The sequence below is a fragment of the Pseudophryne corroboree genome, chromosome 10 (assembly GCF_028390025.1).
Source record: "Pseudophryne corroboree isolate aPseCor3 chromosome 10, aPseCor3.hap2, whole genome shotgun sequence".
Taxonomy (NCBI): Eukaryota; Metazoa; Chordata; class Amphibia; order Anura; family Myobatrachidae; genus Pseudophryne; species Pseudophryne corroboree.
In genome coordinates this window covers 29,873,449-29,893,576 of record NC_086453.1, presented here as the reverse complement: position 1 = coordinate 29,893,576, position 20,128 = coordinate 29,873,449, and the positions used below count along the sequence as shown (strand labels likewise).

Below are 20,128 nucleotides of genomic sequence, written 5' to 3'. Positions count from 1 at the left end.
GCAAGTCATTTATTTGGTTGGGTTTGCCAACCTGAAATAATCAGAAACCTTTATATGAGTAACATATATTTTTTTTTAGATTTATTATCTGTTTATTCAACACATAAAATGATCATATTTGGTCTGACCACGAGGACATGAAATAATGTAATTGCTTAAGTTCTTAAACAAACATTTATTAATAACATTTACAGCATTTGGATGAAAGTTAAGTCATGTTTTATTTATATTTAGACAAAGATTCTTGTGTTAGGCTCTGTGGGGCTAATTCAGTATGGATCTCTTGTGCGTCCCACTGCACAGTTTCCTGATTACCTAGAAACTGCGCAGGACCAAATTTGCACATGTGCAGAGCAGGTCCTGTATGTGGCTCAAATTTTTCCAACAGCCTCTGCCTGATTGACAGGCAGAGGCATTCGAGGGGTGAGGCAGGGATGGAGACGGCTGGCGTTTCCTGAAATGGAGGCGTGTTGTCCCATTTTCCGGGAGTGGCAAGGTCAAGGTCTGCATCTCATATGGAGATATCTTGGACTTGCATTCCCCCCTGTGACAGCTAGCCTGAGAAAGCTGAGGCTTACTCAGCTGGCAGTCTGCGGGAGAACATCTTGCCCATCCTGTCGCAATATTGATCTCAGGCTGCAACATGGTCGTAGCGCTGGGATCGCAAATGCAGCAAAGAGGTTTTTAACACCTTCTACTGCAATTGCATTTTTAGTGATTGCATTTGCAAAGCTTCCTGCATGCAATTTTGCAAATGCAATCCTTACTGAATTAGGCCCTATTTTCCTTATAATAGCTTGAAAAAAATGAGTTAGCCATTCCCTGTTTAAGCTTCAAAGACTTTTTTGGAATGTGTGTATTTATGTTATACTTTGATATTGTTCTTATTTAGGGGGAGATTCAATTAGCCACAGTAATTTACCACGGCTAATTAACCCTCCTGGGCTGTCCAATTATCCCCCGATGCTGGCACTCAATGGGAACCTTCTTTACCAGCCTGAGGCAGGTGGAAAAACTTCCCTGATAAAATGCACCGTTTTAGCGATATCAGCTGCAAAAACACGTACAGTAAGTCATGGAATGTATCCGAGATCCTATATGTTTTTACATAAAAACTGGTCATTTTTTGGGCGCAAAAAACAGGTAACAATTCAAATCGTCGAAAAGGAGAAAACAAATTGCATAAAAAAAAGAAAAATCATTATATTTGCACCTGAAAAATTAGCGCGGTTAATTGAATATCCCCCTTAGCATCTGTGTCAATGTTACCAATGAACATGGAGAGGTTAATCTGGGTGCAAATATGTACAGATTTTTTTTTAACTTTATTATTATTATTATGCAGAAATGCTAATTTTCTTAAGGGAACTTATATAAAAGCTTATTTTAATAATCAAAACAACACATTTTATGCAAATGACGTTACCAGGCCTCCTGCACTATACTCTAGGGTTTCTTTGACCTCCCAGAGAAAGAAGATGTAGCAAGGAGAGTAAGCATCGTGCATTTCCCGGAGTACTTTTTCCTGAAGGCGTCTGATGGAGTAATACAGTGCAGTAGTATTTTGTCACACTAACATTTTATAAACATGGTTTGATAATTGTTTTAATTAAATGTAAGACATACAATGACAATATGACAAACAGTTGCTAAAAAATCATTCTGGAATTGTGAACATTACGCAAGTCAACATTTTATATATCAACCTACGGTCTATGTCAACACTGTGGTACCAAAGGCCAAAATGCAATAACAACAAAAAAAATACAGTTTTGGGGGTTTTACCACATTTATATATGTACCAGGCTCCAGAATGTGATGCATTATGGATCTTGGAGACAGTGGGTAATACCTTATTTGGGTGGCGATACCCAACAGAAGCCTGTGGACTTCTTTTCGCTACCCCTCTAAAGAGGGTTCCCCGCACATTTCTGCCATTGTGCAATATAAGAAATACACAATTAATAAGACAATACAGAAACATTGGATTTGACTATAACGAGGCTTTGTTGACATTCTCGTGTTAAGATTTTGAATGTCAACTTGTTATACCACCCCCAGTACAATATCATTTGCATTTGTTTGCAGTGCACAAACCGTATGTAAGAGCAAAACACAGACTAAATATTCAATGTGATACATTACACTGGAATGTAGTTGTATTGCCGACAGTCGGGTTCCGACGGTCAGGATACTGACGCTGGAATCCCAACCACTGACAATGCCACCAGTCGGAATCCCGGCTATCAGGGGCTATTCCCACTCGTGGGTGTCCATGACACCTATAGAGTGAGAATAGAACCTGTGGTAAATCACTCAACCATCATTACGCAATGTGTTCTCCAAAAACAAGACACTTTCCAGTTTCTCGTTCAATCTACAATACTATTATAAGACACCTGCATGTAAATAACCAGTGATGCCCGGTAGGAGCATGTAGGGCAACATAGAGGGACAGATATCTTGTATTTCAAGCAACCTGCAACATACTCTATGTACAGAATATTTGAGAATATTATCCATATAACATATTATGGTGCTCAGTCACAAAATATTAATTATAATGAAGATTCCAAATGTATGGTTGGAAAGGGGCTGGTGACAGCGTTGTCCAAACTGTTAAGATCGGACCGCTCATTAAAAGCATTTTCCAACACGGCTGGTATGGACTTTACAAAGCTCTTCTTGAAATCATGGGAAAAGAAGACATAGATCAAGGGATTGATGCAGCTGCTGAAGTAAGCCAAGCAGATGGAAACTTCTGTAATGACAAAATCAGCTCTCCAGTAATTTATCGTTATTAATGGCCAGGTGTTATATGGAAACCAGCAGATGAAGAAGCATACTATGACAGCGGTGATAACTCGGAATGGTCTGTTAGACCTACCTGATTTTTTGATTGCTCTTATCTTGAAAAAAATCAGGACATATGATATGAGGATGATGGCAAATGGGAATGCAAACATGCAGATATTCTTTGTGATAAACATTGCCCATCTTCTCTTTCCTGACATATGAAAATATTTAGGAAAACACTCAGTGACATATTCAAACCCATGGTTAAAAACCAGGTAAGGGATACTAGTAACTAGGCTCAGCAGCCAAACCAGTACAGCTATGATGGTGGCTAACCTGGATGTCCTGTGTATTTTGGTCCAAATTGGACAACAAACGGAAACACATCGATCAATGCTGATGATGGTCATGAAGTAGACACTAGTTAACATGTTTATGAAGAGAATTGTTATACCAGCCTTACATAGGAAGTGATCATAATGAATGTCCCAATATAAAACCCACTCAGATATACGTATGGGTAGAGAAATACATGTGACAAAGTCAGCAATAGCCAAGTGTAGGAACCACACGGCACTGACTGTCTTCATCTTGAAACCGGCAATCCAGATGACTAAACCATTTCCTACGATCCCCAAGATTAGAGTCACAATGTACCATATGATGGACATTGCCCTTATAATATTAGTTACATTGTAAATATGATAATACGTTATGTTGTCATCATCATCAGTGAAGCTGGAATTGAGCCAGATGTCTCCAGTAAAATTCCTAAAAACATAATTAACTAATTTACTCATTACTCTACTAAAATCATTTAATAAAATGACATGGAAAGCATGTTGATGTAATAATTAGCTCGCTGTCTCACAGCACAGAACTCAATTCCCATCCAAGTCCTATATATGTGCAGCTTGTATGTTCTCGACAGTTTTTCTTGTTCTAATTGCCATGATATTGAATGGTGATGCATTTGGTATCCGGTCTTTAGGTCGACAGCACTCAGGTCAACACTCATTGGGTCGACCACTGTTGGTTGACATGCATTTGGTCGACATGGTCTATAGGTCCACATGGTCACTATGTCAACATGGCAAAGGTCGACATATGAAAAGGTCGACATGAGTTTTTCACTTTTTTTTTTTTACTTTTTCATACTTTACAATCCACATGGACTACGATTGGGAATAGTAACCTGTGCCGAGCGCAGCTATAGCAGAATGAGTCACCTTGCCCAAAGTGTGAGCCATGCGAGGGGATATGCTGCACTAATTGGGGTTCCCGGCCACTTTATGAAGAAAACAACACCAAAAAAAACCATTAAAAACTCATGTCGACATTTTTCCATGTCAACCTTGTATATGGTGACATAATGACCACGGCCACCTATTTCTGGTGTCGACCTAGTTACTGTTGACCAATAGTGGTCGAACTAATTACTGTCGTCCAAGTTACTGTTGACCCCATAAACCACATCCATGCATTTACACCCATATACACATATTTATAGAATTATAATCACAAGTAATTTATGTAGTGCAGATATCGTCCTAGACCTTTATAGTGACTATTTGCTCATTCACCTCAGTACCAGTCCCAGTGGAATTAAGAATCTGCATTCCCTACCACATGTACATACACACTAGGCTTAATTTTTGTCAGGAACAAATTAACCTTCCAGTATATTTTGGGATTGTGGGCGGAAACTGAAGTACCCGGAGGAAACCCATGAAAACCGGGGAAAATATAAAAACTGCACACAGAATTTGAAACACTGTTTTGAAGCTAATTGGAGGAGAATATATCTATATGTGGTATTTGGATGTTTCTTTAATGTCTAATTGCTATTTTATATTTATGGCTTATTTATAGTTCCACTTTTTTCCTTATTAAATTGTTTATTTTAGTAATCTGGTTCTCGTGTACATTTTTTCTATACTTCAAGGGGTAGAGAGGGCATATTTAAAGTTGTGTGTTTTTTCATTGGCAGCCACAGATTCTTTGTGTCCCTGCAAGAAGGCTTACTTTTTACACTTCCAGAAAGATTAAGATTGGGATTGGCCTATATTTTTACCCCAGAGGCTTGCATTTTTAAGTGGTCAAATCCTCTAGAGCACAGGTTCTCAAACTCGGTCCTCAGGACCCCACACGGTTCATGTTTTGCAGGTCACCTGTAGATTTTTAAAATGTGACAGTTGGTGATATACAGTGCAGCTGCTGGGTGACATGGAAAATGTGAACCGTATGGGGTCCTGAGCACTGCTCTAGAGTGTTCAGACTCAACAGTTTAGGTTTTCATGTTGTATTGCCCTTTAAACATCTGTTGTTAATACTCCCTATGCTACTCTCATATTAGTGATCCTTCACAGAGTAAGCAGCCTTTAGTGAAATATTGAAACCACTTTGCTCAATGATGAATCATACTGTATATTGCTGTCATATATTTTTCTTTGATGTGGATGGGTAAAATGTATGATATCTGAACCAACACACACTGCTTAAATTGCAGCCAAGTCTTCTCTGTGTATTTCTACCAGTGAACCATGGACGAACTGAGGCTGTAACCAGCCCTGGCAGGCCATTGTGTGCATAACAGGAAGGTGTGGTCATGGCTAATGGGGGCATGCCATGTGTCATGGGGGTCTGGCCTTGTGGCATGCCCTATATACTGGCCATGGTTGGGATGGAGGGAGGGTGGGAGGATGAGTAGAGAGTTGGAAGGCCGTGCTGCTCAGCCTGTATAGCAATTTGTGTTCCGGGCCAGCCCATCCAGCCGCCAGCACTTCTGGCATTTGTCAGAAGAGCCAGATGTCCTGTCTGTCTCTGCTGTGAACCATGTCCCTGTCTATCACTTAATCTATTTTACTGGACCCACCCACCTTATAGTCGTCCCAGAATATCCAGGGACTTGCACATTTGTGGGAGCTCTTCCGGTTGCTAGAGTAGTGGACAACTCTCCAGCATGCTGCCCATTTCTCCCATATAGTGGGACCTTCCTGTAAAATTTGTCATGTAACCAGTGGTGGCTCCAGAGGAGGAGCTGCAGGTAAGCTCAAATTTAAAATAGAGGAACCACACCAACTGCCACCAACTGCCATTTCAAACTGACTCACTGACAGTTGGTGTGGCTCCCCTATTTGAATTTTAAACTGAGCTACAGTCCCATCTCTGGAGCCGCCCCTGCATGTAACCATTTGTATGTGACCAGGTTTTGCATTTACTGTATGCAGTGAACAGACTGAGGATTTAGGTGAATAGCTCATTGAGGTCTAGCCCATCATTAAGACCAATGGGGCTCAGTGCTCAATGATTCAAAAAGCTCTGGGCCTAATTCAGACCTGGTCGCAGCAGCAAATTTGTTAGCTAATGGGCAAAACCATGACCCTCATTCCGAGTTGTTCGCTCGCAAGCTGCTTTTAGCAGCATTGCACACGCTAAGCCGCCGCCTACTGGGAGTGAATCTTAGCTTCTTAAAATTGCGAACGATAGAGTCGCATTATTGCGAAAATACATCTCTGTGCAGTTTCTGAGTAGCTCCACACTTACTCGGCATCTGCGATCAGTTCAGTGCTTGTCGTTCCTGGTTTGACGTCACAAACACACCCAGCGTTCGCCCAGACACTCCTCCGTTTCTCCAGCCACTCCCGCGTTTTTCCCAGAAACGGTAGCGATTTTTCCCACACACCCATAAAACGGCCAGTTTCCGCCCAGAAACACCCACTTCCTGTCAATCACATTACGATCTCCAGAACGAAGAAAAAAACGTGAGTAAAATTCCTAACTGCATAGCAAATTTACTTGGCGCAGTCGCAGTGCGGACATTGCGCATGCACACTAAGCGGAAAATCGCTGCGATGCGAAAAAATTTACCGAGCGAACAACTCAGAATGACCACCCATGTGCACTGCAGGTGTGGCAGATATAACGTGCAGAGAGAATTAGATACGGTGGGTTATATTGTTTCTATGCAGGGTAAATACTGGCTGCTTTATTTTTACACTGCAATTTAGATTTAAGGTTGAACACACCCCACCCAAATCTAACTCTCTCTGCACATGTTATATCTGCCACACCTGCAGTGCACATGGGGCCTAATGCAGACCTGATCGTAGCCGTGCAAAATTTTGCACGACTACGATCAGCCACCCTGACATGTGGGGGGAAGCCCAGCACAGAGCTAGTCCGCCCCGCATGTCTGGCCCTCCACCCGTCGCACAAGTACAAAAGTATCGCATGGCGGCGATGCTTTTCTACCCGAAGAGTAGCTCCCTACCAGCGCAGCTGCTGCACGCTGGCAGGGAGCTTCCCATCGCACTCCGGGTCGAAGCGCTGTGTGTGCAAAAATTAAAAGCAGTGATCAGGTCATAATTAGGCCCATGGTTTTGCCCATTAGCTAACAAATTTGCTACTGTGATCAGGTCTGAATTAGGCCCTCTGTTGATTAAATGCACTGAGCCCCATGAGACAATAAACTATTCACCTAAATCCCTAGTCTAGTAATGTAATTCAGCTGGATCGATTAACTCCAATAACCTCAATAACCTATCTGAAAATAATATATTGTAAGGGGATCCGGTCTGAAGATCGACAGTGTCTAGGTCGACAATGTTTAGGTCGACCACTATAGGTCGACAGTCACTAGGTCGACATGGATGGAAGGTCGACAGGGTTTCTAGGTCGACAGGTCTAAAGGTCGACATGAGTTTTTCACTTTTTTTATTTTTTCATACTTAACGATCCACGTGGACTACTATTGGAACGGTAAAGTGTGCCGAGCGAAGCGAAGGCACCATGCCCGAAGCATGGCGAGCGAAGCGAGCCATGCGAGGGGACGCGGTGCACTAATTTGGGATCCCGGTCACTTTACGAAGAAAACGACACACAAAAAAAATCCTCATGTCGACCTTTAGACCTGTCGACCTAGCACATGTCGACCTAGAAACCCTGTCGACCTTCCATCCATGTCGACCTAGTGACTGTCGACCTATATTGGTCGACCTAAACATTGTCGACCTAGATACTGTCGATAAAACGAACCACACCCATTGTAAGACAGATACTGTACAACATAACTAGATATGAAACAAATCATAAAACATACGTTGGAGTATAATCCTCTGTCATGGGATATGAGGTCCTATTTTCCAAAGAAGGAATGATTGTCATATTATCCATAGATGGAGTCATCATTACTGATCTTCTCACTAGAAGCAGAATTATAACATATATAACAAATGTAGTAAAGGAACACAGCAAATACTGTAGATTTTAAACAACAAATTGTAAGCATTTCAAAATATGAATTCATCATGAAATAGAAAACAAATGTTAGGAGATTATTTTAATACATTTACTACAAACAGTACAGTAAAGTTGCTATTACAGAAGATATCCCAAATATCTAATTTTCTATCTTGAATCCTACAGTACTCTTTCCAGCAGATGGGTTGTGAGGTGCAAAATCTCATGTATCTGATGTTCAGTAGACACTGGTGGCGGAATAATTCCCTAATAGAGGGGGTAATTCAGATCTGATCGTAGACGTGCTAAATTAGCACATCTATGATCAGTTACTCTGACATGCGGGTGGACGCCCAGCACAGGGCTAGTACGCCTGCATAGAAAGTTTGTGAGTCTGCGCACCGAGTACACCTGTTTGGGCTAGCTGCATCACTTAGGTGACTAACCTATAGACAGTAATTGATGATTAAATGCTGCGCTTGGCCCTATTCGTTGTGTGGGTGTCTCCTATATATACAATAGGAAAATGGCCAATGTGTAGAAATATGGACCTTGCACAATATAGGTAATAAATCTTTACTGATCAATTCAAAAAGTAATTAATGACATAGATCTTCCAAACAAATGAGAAATATAAGTAACGTAAGGATTAAATGCAGTTAATCCTGCAAATAAATTAAAAGTAAAGTAAATTAGAATGTAATGTCCCGCAACAAGTGATATTAACCTCCTGGTCAACACGGTAATGTGAGCGGTACCTGACCCTTGGTGAGTGACCAAAGAGACTAAGGGAAACACAGTCTTGAATGTCCTTCGGACGGCGGCGTCCCGTCCTTCGGACGGCGGACTAATCAAGCCACCCCGGCCCTGAACTCCAGTGACGCGTCAGTGTACGGACGCTCACCAGATGTCAGTCAGCCATGGAGGCAAGAAACGTCTGCACCGGGGATGAAGAACAGTCGCGGCTCAATGAACCGCTGACCGTCCGCGACTGTTCTTCATCCCCCGTGCAGACGTTTCTTGCCTCCACGGTTGACTGACATCTGGTGAGCGTCCGTACACTGACGCGTCACTGGAGTTCAGGGCCGGGGTGGCTTGATTAGTCCGCCGTCCAGACAGTTCGTGCTTCAGCGGCTGACTGAGATCCAGCGAGCGTCCGTACACCGACGTGCCGCCGGAGTTCAGAGCCGAGGCAGCCTGACTAGTCCCCGGGGGGTAGTTTGACAGACCCTATCCGTACGGCGGGGAACACGGTGAGCGTCGCACACAGCCGCTGCCGTGATACACTCCCTGCCGAGACAGGTCCCTGCTTACACAGCACACGATCACCCAGGGAGCGCTGGTGAACCGGCGCGCTGCAGGGGAACGGGGCTGCAATAGGGCAGACCAGTCCGGAGGGTATTGCTCCCAACACACGCCCGGTCAATACCCACCGAACACCGTGAAGAACTACTCCCATAAGGTATACCTAAGTGCAAGTAGCTACTCGGACGAGCGGGCCGCCGCCGTCCGAAGGACATTCAAGACTGTGTTTCCCTTAGTCTCTTTGGTCACTCACCAAGGGTCAGGTACCGCTCACATTACCGTGTTGACCAGGAGGTTAATATCACTTGTTGCGGGACATTACACTCTAATTTACTTTACTTTTAATTTATTTGCAGGATTAACTGCATTTAATCCTTACGTTACTTATATTTCTCATTTGTTTGGAAGATCTATGTCATTAATTACTTTTTGAATTGATCAGTAAAAATTTATTACCTATATTGTGCAAGGTCCATATTTCTACACATTGGCCATAGTCCGCCTGCATGTCAAGCCTTGCCCCCCCCCTTCCCCGCAGTGGGGCAAAGTATTGCACAGTGGCGATGCTTTTGCACCGGCCAGGTAGCTCCCTGCCTTCGCAGCACAGCTGCACTGGCAGGCGGCTACCCACGACGTCCCGGGTTTGCAGCGGCTGCGTGTGACATCACGCAACCGCCGCGGCCTCTTGCCGCAACGGTTCAGAAACGCCCCGTTGTCCGGACCACGCCCCACCAACGGCGTTCTAACGCCATTGGCATGCCCCCTCGCACCCGGCGAACGCCTCTACCTGTCAATCAGGCAGAGGCGATCGCAGCCCTGAGATGCTTTTGGCATCTCACTGGTCTCCCAGGGTGCACACGCGCAGTATGCCCGCTGCACATGCACATAACACAAAGGGCTTCAGGCTGCGATCGCTGCCGCTGCAGCAATCCAGTGTGAATTATTGCCCAGAGATTTCTCAGTTTTCTTGAGTGAATGGGGTTCATATAAAAGTTGAAGATTTTTTATTTTAAATAAAAAAATTCAATTGTCAATTGGTACTATAATTATATGGTAACTAATAGATTCCATTTCATATACTTGTACAGAATACAAATATAGGGCCTGATTCAGGTTGGATTGTAAATTCTGCTAAGTAGCAGAATTTGCAACTCTTGTGATCGCATGCTGGGGGCCGCCCGTCGCAGAGCAAGGCCGCCCAGCATGCTGACCGCCGCTTTCCCCCATTGATCAAACAGAAATTGCGATCGCACCGCAATTTCTGCATTATCGCTAAAATTAAGAAAGCCTCCTGCCGCCGCAGCTTGGCTGCGCCCGGAGGTCTGCTGCCATCTTTTTGATTGCGGCGGCTGTGTGTGACATCATGCTGCGCATGCAGCTGACCTGTTCACGCCCCGTCACCTTCCCATTCGCACCGGCATGCCCCCGTTTCTTAGCCATGCAACCGCTATGCTCTGCCTTGGAAATGGAGCATTGTTACCCCCCCACCCCGCGAACGGCTCTGACTGATTGACAGGCAGAGGCATTCGCATGTTCTCCCGGTGTCCGCAGTAAATGCGGTCACATGCGCAGGACAGGCGCTGCGCATGTGTCTGCATCCTTTTAGTAATTTTTGTGGTTGGATCGCTTATTGCAATCCAACCTGAATCACCCCATAGACCGCAGTCACCATAATCAATAATCTGAGAAAACCTACTAGGATGAATCAGCTATTATAGCATGTTCTTTCTATTATATAAATATCTATCCATTTTATTAATTAAATAGTCAAACAAAATGCTTATAATTCTATAGTTACCAGAAAAACCTGTAATAATAGGTATTTATGTGCATTAAAGTGGCGCTTGCTAATTTATTAAACATTCTCCCATACTCCAGTAACTATTGATCTGCAGTATACTGGATATTGGACCTAATTCAGCATGGATCACTATACAGAGAAATTGCAAATTGAGCGATTATGGAATGACTGCGCATGCATAGCGTTCGCATTGCGCACACGCGGGGGGTAACAGCAACAGAAATTGCGTACAGATTGTAACCGCAATGTAGCCACTGTTTGACTGACAGGAAGTCGGCGTTTCTGGGTGGAAACCTGCCATTTTCTGGGTGTGCCCAGGCATTTTGGGGAGGGTCTCTGACGTCAGCACAGACCACTTCCAGGCCATCTCAATCGCAGATTATTGGCAGCCTCAAACCTACTCACATTTGCTCAGACGGCGAAGTTTCTTTGATGTTCTGGTGATTGCATATGCATCTGCGAGTGGATAGCGTTCAATGATACATTTGCAATTTTGCACCGGGCGTATTTTCTTACAGTCGGGGCAACACCTTTCAACTTGCAAACTACTGCAATTTCTCTGAATAGTGATCCATGCTGAATTAGGCCTATTGTCCGGGTGGTCTTCTGGTTGCCGGTGGCGGAATCTCGACCGCCGGCATATCGACATCTTTTCTCCCTCTTGGGGGCCATGACCCCCCTGGAGGGAGAATAGATAGCGTGGCACGTGCAACGCGCAACCGTGCCCGCAGCGTGGCGAGCACAGCGATCCTACAAGGGGCTCATTTGCGCTCGCCCAGCTGTCGGTATGCCAGCAGTCGGGATTCCGGAGCCAGTATGCTGGTCGTCAGGCCCCCGACTGCCGGCAAACCATACCACACCCCTATTGTCCATCAGCTGCTTTATTGTATAATAAAATTGACCTCCACTGTTCATCCTTTTCCCCAATACCAGACAAGTGGCGTTTAATGTCCAAGCCCAATAATAGATAAACCAGAGCACACTGGGAATTTTACTATACTTTTCCTTTGATAAATGGAAGGTTATTCATAAGTGTACTCTTCATTCTTCCATTCCCAAACCAAAAATGTATTTAAAAAAAGTAACAAATGATAAATCATATTGCCTAATTGCATATCCCAGTTTCTTAATGCCTCACCTTATTAAAAAAATATATATACAGCTTCTTTATAACCATCATTAATGTGTCCTAAATGATGTCACATATATTGAAGTTCATTTAGAGAAAGCTATAAATTCAATTTGCACCTGGATAAAAAATGTTTCACTCCAAATGTTGGGAAAGCTGGTACAATGCTGTCTGCATCATCCTGTAACAAACATGAAAACTATATTATTTTAATTAAACTATTTAGTGAGCTAACCAATCCTAACCCTTCAAATTTGCATATTTTAATGTATCATAGCATAACCTGGTTTTGCCAAGGTGTGCATAGCTCACTGGATTGGGTGTTAACTTTACATACAGTATGACCCATAAAGTATACATTTGTCTACCAAATTATTATTATTATTATTTTTTTTGTATTGTAACTATATCTACTTATTTCTCTATGTTGGTAATTTGAAAATGACTTTTTCTTGTTGAGGGAGTATCTAGCATAGAAAGTGTGAAATTACACATAGCATTACATTGTTTAGCAAGAGTTCAATTGACAATCGAGAAGTCATGATTTTAGCAGATCAGTTCCAATTTTGCTAAATGGAAACAAAAAATGGTATTCGTACTCAACATGGAATGTCCAGGTGTAACTGTGTTCCCTGTAGATGAATTTGCTCCTAACTCTATATGAGGACATCTATGCATTGTGATCTACCTCCACAACCCAATTATAACTGCTTCTTACCTCTCTGTCTCCATGCGAGAGTAATAGCTTTCACAGCACTCTTCTCTCCAAACAGCATGAGAATGAGCACATATTTTTAAAGTTCCTGGTAAATGTGATAGTCTATCAAACATCTTTTGTTGTTCTTAATGATTTGCATCTGCTCAGATAGGAAGCACCACAAGAACTTCCTGTCCTATAAAATCTAATTTGGTGAAAGTTATCACTTTGATGGGACTTGAACAATTACCTCTGCTGATGTTTTTACCTCCCTGTATCTGTACACCTTCCAAGCATCTCCAGAGAGCATAGAGTAGTCATGTGCCATGATGTACACTGCGCATAGAATCTAGGCACTTGGGGTGTGGTATGACTAGTCAACAGTCACCAAGTAGATGGTCATCAGTTCGACATGAGAATGCTCATGCCCAGCATGTCAACAGTGACCATGTCAAGGTTTATCATGTCTAAACAGATAACATGTTGACATGATGAACTGTCGACAAACTATCACTGATGGTATAGTGGCTTTCTAACTTCCCCTGATGTCAGCTGCGGCTCCACCGTCTTCTGCTTCCAGGTCCAGGCGGTGTTGTGAGAGTCACTACTGATCTATACTTCTGATGCTGCAGCATTCTGGTGATTATTTCTTCCCCATTCCATACCCTAATCCCAAAACCTAACCCTACGTCTCCCCCCAGCGCCTAACCCTAAACTCATCCCATCCACAATACTAACATCTGCCCGCAGCCTAAACCATTGTTAACCTGTCAATAGAGTTAGGATGTCAACCTGTCTGTCAACAGTTTGAACCTTGTCAAAGCTCTGATGTCAACATAGTGATGTCGACCTTCTGAACATCAACATGGTTACTGTTCCATTCAACCTGATACCGGGTGCCACACAATGTGGTCTGAGCTTTGTATAAAGCTATTCCCCCTCTGTCAAAGCAGTTGTAATATACATCAGCTCAAACTGCCTGATATCATCTGTTGTCCTGTTCTCTTATTTAGACAAAACAGTTCCCATGCTCGGTGCACTGTGTTCTTCAAATAATTAGAGATAATTAGAGATGTGCAGTTTGGTTTTCCAGAGATCTGAACCCACCTGAATGTTGTGGATCCAAACCGATCCAAAACCTGGCCCAGCGCAATGAAAAAATAAATAAAAATAATACCAAAAATACAAAACATTACAATGAAAGCTAGTCATTTTAACAGCAAAGTACCACATATAGGGGGTCATTCCGAGTTGTTGGCTCTGTATTTTTTTCTCACAACGGAGCGATTAGTCGCTAATGCGCACGCGCAATGCCCGCAGTGCGACTGCGCCAAGTAAATTTGCTGTGCAGTTAGGTATTTTACTCACGGCATTACAAGGTTTTTTCTTCGTTCTGGTGATCGTAATGTGATTGACAGGAAGTGGGTGTTTCTGGGCGGAAACTGGCCGTTTTTTTGGGTGTGTGCGAAAAAACGCTACCGTTTCTGGGAAAAACGCGGGAGTGGCTGGAGAAACGGAGGAGTGTCTGGGCGAACGCTGGGTGTGTTTGTGACTTCAAACCAGGAACGACAAGCACTGAACTGATCGCAGTTGCTGAGTAAGTGTGGAGCTACTCAGAAACTGCTAAGAAGTGTCTAATCGCAATTTTGCTAATCTTTCGTTCGCAATTTTGATAAGCTAAGATTCACTCCCAGTAGGCGGCGGCTTAGCGTGTGCAAAGCTGCTAAAAGCAGCTTGCGAGCGAACAACTGGGAATGAGGGCCTTAATGCTTAATTTAGATGTGGTTGGAGTGATAGCGCTGTATGGTAATGCAGCAGGAGGCATTTATTACAAGCAAATACCTCCTGCTGCAGTAGTGATTTGTAGCTGATCACACAGGACAGGTCCACAAGGGATTCTCAGTGACCCCTGTGACTATGCTATCCGAAGATGGCGTAATTATCATACGGCTCACCGTGGTATTTTTTCACATTTTTGTTTAGTAAATTCGTCCACATCACATTTCCCATTATAAATATGAAAGAGTGAATTTATTATTTCTTTATTAAAGATAACTGTCCCTAATGTTGGAGATAGGAGGTTCCGTTAGCAACATGTTGATTCATTTTTAGAAGTTTGATAAAAAGTTAATGTACACAGTACATGTATATTTGTTACATATTGACCTCTCCTGATGATTTCATTCTTTATTTCAGTTAAAAGATATGTGTCTCCTGATGCTTCAGATTATAATCCTCTAGTAGCGGTTATACTGTGGGTTAAGTGTCACAAAACTAATACAGTTTATCTTCCACCCAATCTCTTCATTCTCTCTGCCCCCACAAAGCCTGAAGAAGGATAACAGTTTAACAATGCAAAAACAGACTGTGGGGTAAATTTACTAAGAAGGGAGTTCTATTTAAGATGTGATGTTGCCCATAGCAACCAATCAGATTCAGGTATTATCTTCTAGAAGGTTCTAGATAAACGAGAAGTAGAATCTGATTGGTTGCTATGGGCAACATTCCATCTTAAATAGAACTCCTATCTTAGTAAATTTACCCCTGTGAGAGAACTTTTTTTTACAAGTTTATAAATAACCAGCAGTGTGAGTTTGCTAACTTGCTTTAGTTTCTTACATGTACTCATGTAGAATTCTGTAGAGTAAATGAGCTAGTTTATTATGTGAAACAAAATTAAGAAAATGTATTTTGGTATTCATTAATAATACTGATTATACGTCTTTACCACCTTGAGACAGTTATAGTTAGTTTTAGTTTCACTTTCAATGATGCATAATGAATTTAACACTTTACTTGCGCTCTCCCACCAGTGTGGTGCATTGGGGTGGTTTGGTGTGGTTGGGCTGCCCTGGGGGTGTACCACACCCTTGACTTGAACCCTTAGAATTTTAAGGACTTACCAAATAATGAGGTTACTTTCAAAGTTACCTGATAATGAGGTTACTCTCGGTGTGGCTAGGCGCCCCCGTGCCTAGCCGTGCCGGGCTGTGTTCTTGTGCCATCCCATTCAAAGTGAATGGGGCGTATGCGTGTCTAAGATGTGCACCTATTGTAGATGTGCAGTCGTGCGAAACAAGGCTCATTCACGCCTAGATATAGTCACGATGAGCATGACTACATCTGTATATGTATGTGCATTTGATGGCAAGAGACTCCTTCAGCCTAAATTAGCAATACTCCCACCTGCCCCTATTTGTTTTTTAGTAGGAACTAGAGATGAGCGGGTTCGGATTTAACGCCAGAATTAACGCCAGTTCGGTTTTATCTGGATTTTTCCTATTGGCTATCCAAAACACGTGACATCCGTGAGCCAATAAGATGTCGTTTTGAGAACCGAGTAAATCCGAGTAAAACCGAACCCGCTCATCTCTAGTAGGAACTCTTGCATTTGCTAATTGCACTTAGAACAAGGCACAATTATAGGTAGAACCTGAATAAATTTATATAGTGTGTCAGTTATAGGTTGAGTTTTGGGGTGTGGGACCCACTGAATTGCTTTGGCTGGGCTGCTCAAGGAATCACTCTAATTTAACACTTTATAGCACTCTATTTGTCTGTGTTTGGCACTAAAAGTCTCAGGGTTTAATGTAAGAAGGGTCGTTGCAGGGGAGAAATGGTATCAGTGCCATTATGTGTGCTGATACTGCTTATGAAAGAGGAGATGAGTGCAAGTTGACCATTCCAAGTGAGCTGGGGAAGAGACACAACGCATCAGCACCAGACTGATGCACTGTGTGTGTGTGTGTGTGTGTGTGTGTGTGTGTGTGTGTGTGTGTGTGTGGGGGGGGGTAGCCTGGCACCGATCACCTGGGGGGGGGGGGGTATTTACTTCCCCATTTCTGTATCCAAGATATTAATACATCTTGGTACTACTGTTTTATTCTTCACTTCGGTAAAGAGGTGTTGTTGGAAATGATATGCCTGCACGATATGTGTAATACCTTTACTCCTCAGTATGGTAGTATCTCTCATTACATGTAGTTGGGATTGAATGATCAGCCATCCATGAAGGCAAATGGAGCTATAGTTTACGTATTTGTAGATCCAGGTCACCCTGGTGTCCACTTCAACTGTGGCCCACATTGCACAACGTTGTTCTCGGTGATGGAGGATACATGTCAGCCACACTGCTCCTCATCTTCCAGGGACCATCTCTCATGTCAAAATTCTGCAAAGCACTCAAGCACAGTAGCTTGGACAGTGCTTCCTCCCCAAAAGCATCCTGCAGTTGGTCAAAACTATCTTGCTGTCGTAGACCACTCTTGTAGTTGTAGAAGTTCATGGTTGTCCAGTGGTGTCTGTTGAGCTTCATAACATAATTGTGAAGAAAGTGCTGACTCCTCAAGGGCAGGGACCTCTGTCCTCTTGGTTCTCACCCTGTACTATTTCTGTCTTCAATGCACCCCCAGAGTTACTATCAGTGACTTTGTTCCTTTCAGACTGCCCTTCCCATGCACAGGATCAGTGATTACTTCTGTTAATAACTGTATCTCATTCTGGTGTATAATTATTCCATTATTTGTTTTAAGCCCCTGTAATGTCTGTTCTATCTCCTTTTTAATTTTATTGTTTGTTCATCCTATTGTTGTTTTCCAGGGATGACATTATATATATATATATATATATATATATATATATATATATATATATTCTTGGCATTGGGGGAAGCTGTCAACACTGACTGATAAATTAATAAATTATGTCATTTTTAAAGTAAAATATTTTTGGCACACATTGCTGGAATGATACAGTATACAGTTTTTTTATTATTAATTATAACATCAGATGATAAAAAACATAATAGACTACTTTATATAACTGAAAAATGGCGATTTGATGATACAGAGCAACAAATATGGAGTACAGTACAACACAATAAGAAGTGTGAGCCGTTACACAATGGCAGTATTGTGAGTATCCAACATTGTTTTTAAATATTACTTTTTATAGTGTGCAGAGAATAAAACCATGAAAATATTCAATCATAATTACATAAAGGACCACCAAGCCTCCACTGAAGTTTATCAATGTGAATGCACTGTGGCACTTTAGAAAAAAATAATAATTTAAAAACAAAACAAAAACATTGATGTATGTGTGTTTTCCAATGCATTAACAGCCTAGAATTTGGGAAAACAGGAAATTTATCTTAAACTTAGAAAAATGTTCATTGGACAAACTAGGCAGCTTCAGAGTTGAGCTACAATGCAACTACAATTTAGAGTTGAGCTATATTATTCCATCCTCCCAACTCATGGATTTGCCTACAACTTTAAATTACACCTATTCTGGTTTTTTTCATGCTCTACTGTTGTCCACCACCAAACATCATTTCTCTATCGTCCTAAGTGGATGCTGGGGTTCCTGAAAGGACCATGGGGAATAGCGGCTCCGCAGGAGACAGGGCACAAAAAAGTAAAGCTTTTACCAGATCAGGTGGTGTGCACTGGCTCCTCCCCCTATGACCCTCCTCCAGACTCCAGTTAGATTTTGTGCCCGAACGAGAAGGGTGCAATCTAGGTGGCTCTCCTAAAGAGCTGCTTAGAGAAAGTTTAGCTTAGGTTTTTTACTTTACAGTGAGTCCTGCTGGCAACAGGATCACTGCAACGAGGGACTTAGGGGAGAAGTAGTGAACTCACCTGCGTGCAGAGTGGATTTGCTGCTTGGCTACTGGACACTAGCTCCAGAGGGACGATCACAGGTACAGCCTGGATGGTCACCGGAGCCGCGCCGCCGGCCCCCTTGCAGACGCTGAAGAGAGAAGAGGTCCAAAATCGGCGGCTGAAGACTCCTGAGTCTTCATAAAGGTAGCGCACAGCACTGCAGCTGTGCGCCATTTTCCTCTCAGCACACTTCACACAACAGTCACTGAGGGTGCAGAGCGCTGGGGGGGGCGCTCTGAGAGGCAAATAAAAACCTTATTAGAGGCAAAAAATACCTCACATATAGCCCACAGAGGCTATATGGAGATATTTAACCCCTGCCTAACTTCAAAAATAGCGGGAGACGAGCCCGCCGAAAAAGGGGCGGGGCCTATCTCCTCAGCACACAGCGCCATTTTCTCTCACAGAAAAGCTGGAGAGAAGGCTCCCAGGCTCTCCCCTGCACTGCACTACAGAAACAGGGTTAAAACAGAGAGGGGGGGCACTGATTTTGGCGATATTGTATATATATAAAAGATGCTATAAGGGAGAAACACTTATATAAGGTTGTCCCTATATAATTATAGCGTTTTTGGTGTGTGCTGGCAGACTCTCCCTCTGTCTCCCCAAAGGGCTAGTGGGTCCTGTCCTCTGTCAGAGCATTCCCGGTGTGTGTGCTGTGTGTCGGTACGTGTGTGTCGACATGTATGAGGACGATGTTGGTGAGGAGGCGGAGAAATTGCCTGTAATGGTGATGTCACTCTCTAGGGAGTCGACACCGGAATGGATGGCTTATTTAGAGAATTACGTGAGAATGTCAACACGCTGCAAGGTCGGTTGACGACATGAGACGGCCGACAATCTATTAGGACCGGTCCAGGCGTCTCAGAAACACCGTCAGGGGTTTTTAAAAACGCCCATTTACCTCAGTCGGTCGACACAGACACAGACACGGACACTGAATACAGTGTCGACGGTGAATAAACAAACGTATTTCTCATTAGGGCCACACGTTAAGGGCAATGAAGGAGGTGTTACGTGTTTCTGATACTACAAGTACCACAAGAAAGGGTATTATGTGGGAGTGAAAAAACTACCTGTAGTTTTTCCTGAATCAGATAAAATAAAATGAAGTGTGTGATGATGCGTAGGGTTATCCCGATAGCAAATATTGGCGTTATACCCTTTCCCGCCAGAAATTAGGGTACGTTGGGAAACACCCCTTAGGGTGATAAGGCGCTCACACGCTTATCAAGTGGCGTTACCGTCTCCAGATACGGCCGCCCTCAAGGAGCCAGCTGATAGGAAGCTGGAAAAATATCCTACAAAGTATATACACACATACGGTGGTTATACTGCGACCAGCGATCGCCATCAGCCTGGAGATGCAGTGCTGGGTTGGCTTGGTCGGATTCCCTGACTGAAAATATTTTATTCATGTAGAGCATTTAATAGGATGCATTCTATATATATGTATGTGAGATGCACAGAGGGATATTTGCTCTCTGGCATCA

General features: G+C 43.0%; 1 protein-coding gene across 2 annotated transcripts in view; it reads right to left on the bottom strand.

The window, feature by feature from the left end:
• Positions 1-1,592: 1,592 nt before the first annotated feature.
• LOC134965872 (C3a anaphylatoxin chemotactic receptor-like) overlaps positions 1,593-20,128 on the bottom strand; it is a 30,639-nt gene continuing 12,103 nt past the window's right edge. The window contains exons 1-3 of one of the 2 annotated variants that reach the window (XM_063942257.1): positions 12,392-12,466; positions 7,898-8,000; positions 1,593-3,567 (exon numbers count right to left, since the gene is read on the bottom strand). In XM_063942257.1, coding sequence (XP_063798327.1) covers positions 2,559-3,567; positions 7,898-7,986 — 1,098 coding nt within the window. In that variant the 5' untranslated portion in view covers positions 7,987-8,000; positions 12,392-12,466 and the 3' untranslated portion in view covers positions 1,593-2,558. Of the gene's footprint in view, positions 3,568-7,897; positions 8,001-12,391; positions 12,467-20,128 lie in introns of those variants that run through there. The other variant, XM_063942258.1, reaches the window with a different exon arrangement.